Source organism: Belonocnema kinseyi, chromosome 4 (genome assembly GCF_010883055.1).
Source record: "Belonocnema kinseyi isolate 2016_QV_RU_SX_M_011 chromosome 4, B_treatae_v1, whole genome shotgun sequence".
Classification (NCBI taxonomy): domain Eukaryota; kingdom Metazoa; phylum Arthropoda; class Insecta; order Hymenoptera; family Cynipidae; genus Belonocnema; species Belonocnema kinseyi.
Window position 1 is genome coordinate 11,586,748 of NC_046660.1, and position 8,525 is coordinate 11,595,272.

General features: G+C 27.4%; 1 protein-coding gene across 2 annotated transcripts in view; it reads right to left on the reverse strand.

Moving 5' to 3' along the window:
- LOC117171336 (sodium-independent sulfate anion transporter) overlaps positions 1 to 8,525 on the reverse strand; it is an 89,439-nt gene that overhangs the window by 11,236 nt on the left and 69,678 nt on the right. For both annotated transcript variants that reach the window (XM_033358560.1, XM_033358561.1), the window contains exons 3-4: positions 3,865 to 4,118; positions 1,784 to 1,985 (exon numbers count right to left, since the gene is read on the reverse strand). In XM_033358560.1, coding sequence (XP_033214451.1) covers positions 1,784 to 1,985; positions 3,865 to 4,118 — 456 coding nt within the window. The remainder of the gene's footprint in view (positions 1 to 1,783; positions 1,986 to 3,864; positions 4,119 to 8,525) is intronic.

Sequence of the window (8,525 nt, forward strand, 5' to 3'; positions counted from 1 at the left end):
AGAATTTCAAGGAATTCTGAATATTTAAGGAATTTAGATAAATCAAGGATTTTATAGAATTCAATGAATTCGGGGATTTGATGGCATTCCAATAAATAAAGGAATTTTACACCATTAGGAGCAAAGAATTAAAGGAATTGAAGAAATCTTAGAATTTTAAGAATTAAAGAAATCAAGAGAATTCAAGGAATTAAAGGGATTAGAGGAATTTAAATAATTCAATTAATTCAAAGAACTCAAGCAATTCAAGGAATTCAAGCAATTCAAAGAACTCAAAAAATTAAAAAAATTCAAAGAATTCAAGGAATTCTGGAAAATTCAAGAAATGAAGAGAATTCAAAGAATTCAAGAAATTCAAGGAATTTAAATAATGTAAGGTATTAAAAGAATCTAAGGAATTCAAAGAATCTAAAGAATGTAAGGAATTAAAAGAATTCAAGGAAGTTAAAGAATTAAAGGAATTTAAAGAATTTAAGGATTTCAAAGAATTTCAGGAATTGAAAATATTTAAATAATACAGGAAATGCAGAATATTCAAGAATTTCAAGGAATTCTGAATATTTAAGGAATTTAGATAAATCAAGGATTTTAGAGAATTCAAGGAATTCGGGGATTTGATGGCATTCCGAGAAATAAAGAGATTTTAGAGCATTAAGAGCAAAAAATTCAAGGAATTCAAAGCATCTGAGAATTTAAATAATCAAAGGAATTAACAGAATTCAAGGAATTCAAGAGATTGGAGAAATTGAAAGTACTCAAGCAATTCAAAGTACTCAAGCAATTCAAACAATTCAAAGAACTCAAGAAATTAACAAAATTCAAGGTGTTCAAGGAATTCTGGGAAATTCAAGGAATCTGGGAATTCAAGAAATTAAGAAAATTCAAAGAATTCAAGAAATTCAAGGAATTGAAATAATGTAAGGAATTAAAAGAATCTAAGGAATTCAAGGAATTCAAAGAATTTAAGGAATTCAAAGAATTCAAGGAAGTCCAAGAATTCAAGGAATTTAAAGAATTGAAGCAATTCAAATAATTGAAGGAAATCAAAGAATTCAAGCTATTCAAAGAATTTAAGCAATTCAGGAATTGACAATATATAAAAGATAAATCAAGGATTCCGGAACATTTAAGGATTTCAAGGAATTCCGAATACTTAGGGAATTCAGATAAACCAAGGTTTTCAGAAAATTCAAGGGATTTGAAGATTATTACGAATTCAAATAAATCAAGGATTTTCTAGAATTCAAGATATTTAGAGATTGTCAGGTATTCCAAATATTCAAGAATTACAAGGTTTTAGGAAATTCCGAGAATTTCGGTTTCAGCGCATTTAGTGAATTCAGGGAATTTGAAAATTCCAATAATTTATATAATTCAAAGAAATTAAGGATTTCAGAGAATTGGAGTAAATCAGATATTTTACGATAATTACGAATATTTAAGGATTTCAGAAAATGCAGAATATTCCTGGAATTCAGGGATTTCAAAATATTCTCAAGTATTTCAAGGAATTCAGAGAATTCAAGTAAATCAAAGATTTTTAAGAACTCAAATAAATCAAATCAGATTTGAGAGAGTTCAAGGATTTCAGGGATATCAGAGCATTTAGGGAATTCAAAATATTTAAGAGTCCAACAAGTTCATAATATACCAGGATTTCAGGAAATTCAGAGAAATCAAGGAATTCAGGGAATTCTGAATATTACAGGACTTAAAGAAATCCAGAATATTAAACATAGAAACTTTAATGCTAAAATATGAAAATAATAAAAATTATGATTACCTAGGCCAAATATTGCCATAAATAATTCAACGAAACCTGCTATAAAGCATAGCAGAATAGCATGTGGCAATGGATCTTCTAAATGAGCGACGGTTTGGTAAGTCAGTAATGAAACTATGGCAGTGGGTCCCACAGGAATGTCCTTGCAGGATCCGAATATTATGTAGATAAAGCAGCCCAGAAAACTCCCATAAAGCCCATACTGAAATTAGAATTCAAGATTTTAATATTCTTACATGCATATTTACACCAGAATTCCTATTTAGTAAAAGTGCCGGGAGTTGACTGCAAATAGCCTTCTTACTGAATCGGGGGAATCGAAACGTGAACGGCCAGGGCCGCCTGAACCCGTTCCAATTGGAATGCACAATATGGCGCAATATGCCCGACTGAGTACTCGCGCACTGCGGCCCTTCCTGGACGAGAGTAGCAACCGTCTCTCACCCTGCCTCCTTAGAAAATTCGTGGGCTAGCAATTACAGGCATTGCAAAACCGGGGGTTACGAAATCGGGGTTCTGGTGTAATTATTATTCTATAACCTAATCAATTCTATTTTAATTAATCTTCAATTCAAAATTTCCTTATTGCCATAGATTATGACTGAGATCAATAATGCTTAAAATTTAAGGATTCAAATTTAGAATGAATACAAATTTTTTCTTCTCAAACATTTAAGTTTTTTGCTACGAAATTTAAAAAATCCTTCTCTTAAAAAGTTGTAATATGAACTTGTGTAGCTTTTTTTAGTTTCTTTATCTATTATAAACATCACGAGTTCTCCGCACCATCAAAATTTGTAAATCAGAATTTACAAATAATTTATTTCGTTGAAAATTTATCTACTTTGTTAAAAATTAATCTGTTTTATTTTAAAATTTCTATTTTGTTAAAAATTTATCTAGCTCGTTAAAAATGAATGTACTTTATTGAAAATTTGTCTTTTTGGTCGCAAATTTATCTATTTTGTTGAAAATTTATCTAGTTTTTTAAAAACTGTATCTAGTTTATTACAAATTGATCTACTTTTTTCAAAATAAATGTTTTTTGTTTAAAATTTATCTATTTTGTTCCAAATATATTTATTTTATTGAGAATTCATCTACTTTGTTGAAAGTTGATATGTTTTGTGAAACAAATTTCTATTTTATTAGACGTTTTACTAAGTTTTAAATAAGAATTTATCTAAGTTGTGAAAAATGTATCTGTTTTGTTAACGCTTAATTTATTTTATTGAAAATTTTTCTATTTCGTTAATTAATTTTCTAATAATACCTTGTTGAAAATTAATTTTTATTGATGAAGATCAATCATTTTAGTTAAAAGTTAATTTCTTTGGCTGCAAATGTAACTAAATCGTTAAAAATTTGTCCTTTTTATAAAAAAATAATCTTCTTCGTAGAAAATTCATCTATTTGGTTAAAAATGCAACTGCTAAAAATTATGTTTTTATTTTTTTATTTAAAATACTTTTTCTTTAAAATTTCAGATATTCTTTTTATATTTCGTCGAGGGTTTATATCTTTTGGTTCAAAATTAAATTTTTTGGTAAAATTTTGATTTGAAATATCTGAAATATTCCAAAATCTTTTTGAATATTCTCCAGAATCTTAGAATGTAACCCTCAAAACAATACAAAAAACAAGTTATTAGAAAATTTTAGTTTTACATCAATAATTGTTTTTCCGAATAAAAAAAAATAAAGAAAAAAAGAAAAAAGAAAACGAAGGAAGGTGGGTCTGGTCATGAATTGTAATAATTATGAAGAACGTATAAAAAAATTATTTACAAAAAAACTTTTTTAATGATTATACCAATTTAAGAACAGAACACCTTTCTTAGTGCTTTTCATTTATTATCCCAAATGTTTAACTCCATCTGGCGCTTTGTGTGAAAATAAGTTGGGAAATACAAAGTGTCGGTAAGGTAGTAATCTGACCACGTGACCCACTCATTACATGGCCTTAAGAATGCGTTGCCCAAATTGGATAATTAAATTCAATTTTTTTTTAATTTCAGAAAAATTTCGTAGTGCTTTTGTAGGGTTTGTATAATATAAAAAAATTTATAATAATTTTCTGACCTGTGGTGGTAATCCTGCGACATTTGAGTAGGCTAAAGACTGAGGAATAACAGTCAAACCGACAGTTATTCCAGCCACTAAATCACCAAGTGCATCCTGTGCATTATACCTCGGTAACCACCTCAAAAATGGTAACCTTTTATATAAAGTTTTTTTCGTACAAACTGCTTTTGCACGTCTTGCGGCATACTGAGCGGCTGACCTGCATATACTCTCTTTTTGAGTGCTCTCGTATTCTCCGGATTCTTCGACCACTTAAAAAAAGAAATTAATTGCTATCAATTTCATAAATTTTATTAATTCCTTATTTTAAAAAATTAATTTGCATCTATCATTTTATCGTTAAACAACATTTTCTATAAAAAAGGTACGCCTTTCAACTCCGCCGGGATTCGAGCCCAGGGCCTTTCGCATGCCGGACCAATTTTTCAGAGAAAATTTCATTTAATGTTTTATTTCTGGTTTGCGGACGGTAAAACGAAATCTGGCCTTAGAACTTATCAGAATGGATTGAAAATACATATACATGATCTATTTGAGAATTCAACTAGTTTCTTGAAAATTGGTCTTTTTTGGTTGATTTGAAAAGTTTTTGGTTTAAAAACATTTTTTATTCAGAATTCCTCTTTTTGGTCAAAATTTTTTTCTCAATATTGAACTATTTTGTTGAATTTTCTTTTAATTTATTTTTTAAAATAAAAATGTAACTATTCCATATTCGTTTGAAAATGTATTTTCATCATTTGAAAATTTAACTACTATTTAGCTGAAAATTTCTTCAAAATTCCTTCAGTTTTCTGTCGAAAACTGATCTTGTTCGATATAAATTTAATCTTTTTTGTTTAAAATTCCAATATCTTGTTAAAATGAACCTTTTTATCTAGAAAATCAATATTCTTGATCGAAAATTTATCTGTATAGTTTAAAATTTAACAATTTCATTTAAAACTAATTTTTTTACCAAAAAATGAACTATTTCATTTTACGTCGAAAATATATCTGTTTCAGGTGAAGATATTATTATTTTGTTGAAAATTTGTCTTTTGATAGAAAAGTAATCTCCTTAGTTAAAAATATCTTTTTTGTTCAAAATTAATTTTTTTACACTGAAAATTTAACTATTCCATTTTTCATTAAAAATTTATTTCGTTGTTTAAAAATTTATCTCTTTTTGTAGTAAATTAATCTTTCGGGTTAAAAATCCTACTATTTATGAAAGTTTATTTTATAATTGAAAATGTAAATATTCATTTTTGGATTGAAAATTTATTTTTTAGTTGGAAATTCATTTTAATTATTGAAAATTCGTCTTTTTGGTAGAAAAGTACAGTGAAACTCTTCTATATCGCCAATTTTGGAGCTGACGGTGGGTTTGTTCACGCCTGAGTGCTCGCCTGAGTGACAACCGCGGACACCGCCCAACCCGCGCAGCTCTAATTACACCTACCTGCGGCGCGGCGTCAATTCTCGGAAGGGCTATAGAAGGGTGGGCTACTGAAGGGTTTCACTGTAATCTTATTAGCTCCAACTTCACCTTTCGATTTAAAATTAATTTATTTGGTAAAAAATAAGTTTTTTTGTTATTGAAAATTTATCTTTTTCAATTGAAAATTTACGTATTTTTTTGAAAATTTGTCTCTTTTGCTAGAAAATTAATCTTTCGGGTAAAAATTGAACTATTTGGGTAGAAATTAATTTGTTTGGGTCAAAATTGAACTACTTATATGAAAGTTTTTGTTGTTGAACATTTATTTTTAACTGAAAATGTAAATATTTATTCCATTTTGGTTTGAAAATGTAACTATGTATTCGAATTTGGTTTGAAATTTTAACTATGTATTCCATTTTGATTTGAAAATGTAACGATTTATTTGAGTTTTTTGGTTGTTGAAAATGCTATTAGTTTTGGTGCAAAATTAAAAGTTTGGTGTAGAATGGTCAGGAAAAATAAACCATTTTTCAAGAAAAACAGGGAATGTCAGGAAATTTCGAAATTGGGATTTTGTAGCAAGTCTGCATTGAAAAAACTTAATTCCTAAGTTAAATAGTAAGGTATAAAAAATTTACGATAAAATTTTATTTTTAATCATCAATATCCGTCTTCGCGTTGAAAAAAAAATGATGCACGTGCCACAAATTAAATACACTAGTAATCCTCGTCTGTGTGTAAACACAAATACAGCTGATCTTGAAATACTTCGCAGAAGGTGAACCAGTTTTATCAAATAAAATTGTAAAATTCACTATCTTCATTTATGAATGCTGGTAGCAATTTATTTACATAACTACCAACCTTGAATTTTAAAATGCCGTCACTAATGAACTGAAGAGTAAATTCCGATATTTTTTAATCGAACTCGGTGAACTTTTCTCACGCAATTCATCAATTTACTCTAAATGCATATGATTAATATTTTTTTAATAAATAGATAAACTTGGGTGATTTCTTTTATAAGGTAAAAAAAATTATTTGTGCTTCAGAACCCGCACGCTAGGCTGATTAGTACTTTATAGTCAACATTTCATTTTCTTTATTATTTTCTTAATATCTTGAAAATTGTTTTATTAATTAAATAAATAAATATATATATGTATAAAATTATTCCCTTTTATACTAAAAAATTGTAAATAATTTAATGAAATTTCTTTCCTGAATTTAAAGGAAATGAATAATTGTTTCGAGAGCCTGAAAAATCCAGAAAAATAAAATTCCGAATACTGCGAAATACCCGAAAAAGATACTATTCGAAATAGAAAACTTCTAAAATCATAAAATTGCAGAAGTGACGCTTGAAAAATCGGGAAAAATGAAATTTTCGACACTGTAAAGTTCCCAGGTTCGAAAATTCTCGAATAAAAAATTCCCAAATAATAAAATCCCCGACTAATGGAATTCCCGCATAATAAAAAATCCGAAAAATAAAATTCCCAATAATAAATGTCCCGACACTGCAATTCTTGAAAAAAGAAAGTATTCGAAATAAAAAATTTCGGAAATTATAGAATTGCAGAAGGCACGTCTGAAAAATCCAGAAAAATAAAATTCCCCACAAGAAAATTCCTTAACAATAAAATTCCGAAATTTGGAAATTCCCGAATAATACAATTGGCAAATAATAAGATTTCCGCAAAATAAAATTTTCGAACAATAAAATTCCCGAATTAGCAAACATCCGAATAATAAATTTCCCGAACGATAAAATTTCCGAATAATGAAGTTTTCAAATAATGAAGTTCTGAAATTAGAAAATTCCCGAGTATTAAAATTCACGAACTTTGAAATTCCTGAATAATTTATAATATTACCGAATTGGAAAATTTCGGAATAATGAAATTCGCGAAAATTTATAAAATTACCTAATTTGAAAATATCCAAATACTTAATGACATATACAACAGAAAATTACCGATTTTAAAAAACTAAAATTTTGCATTGATAAAAATAATTTTTTAATTGTTTATAACAGAGAATTTTATAATGCGGCAATTTCCATCGAGAAATTTTCTTATTAGGCAATTTTCAAATTTGGTAATATTACAAAATGGACTGAACTTTTCATTTCGGAAATTTTGCTCTTCGAAAATTTCACTATTCAGGAATTTTCCAATTCGGGAATTTTATTTTTCGAAATTTCTCAGTTGTCTCTTGCCGATATAGAATAACCCTGAATTGTTAAATTCCCGAATATTGATATTATCTACAGAAAATGTCTGAATTATAAAATATCTAACACTAAAATTCCCAAAATTTGTAAATTCCGGCATTCAAATAATGTAAAAAAATTTTTTTAAAATAATTATGATTTAATTATTAAAAATATAATAATAAAACTTTCAAATTAGAGGAAATTATTCTTGAAGGTTTGGTTATTAAAACTTATTACTTGAATATTTCATTACTGTATTCTTCATAAGTAATTGATATTTATTAAAAGTTATTTTTCTTAATTGTTTAAATTTAGGAATTTTATTATTCGGAAATTCCACTATTCAGGAATTTTTCCATTCGGGAGTTTTACGGTGTCGGACATTTTATTTTTCGGAATTTTTTTATCTGAAAAATAGAAAATTCCCGAAATTATATAAACTTAACGAAATACAAATTTTCTACATTGTAAAATTGTCGAACAGTTGATAATAATGCCAAATTTTTAAAATGACCGAATAAAAATACTCTTCACATAAAGTTATCGAATCACAAAATTTCCAACGCTATATTTCCCCAAATTAAAGCAATTCTCCAATTTAAACAATAAAAAAATTATTTTTAAATAAATATTATTTATTATAAAAACAGTGATGAACTATTTTGATCCAACACAAATTCTGTCTGATGTTCAATTTTTTTTAGATTATTGATTGAATATTTCATTATTGCATTCCTAAAAAATAAATAATATTTGATAAAAAATAATTATTAAATTGTTGTAATATTTCCCAACAGTTGTTAATATTACCGAATTTTAAAAATTTCTGTATAATAATATTCCCGACGTAAAATGATCTAATTATAAAATATCGGATACTAAAATTCCCGAATTTGAGTTATTAAATTTAAACCACCGAACGCGTCCTCGGGTTGCGGATAGAGGGTCCCTGTACCAAGGGTTTCTGCTGAATATGGTTACAAAAATAAATAGGCAGTCGTGGACAATTGTCCA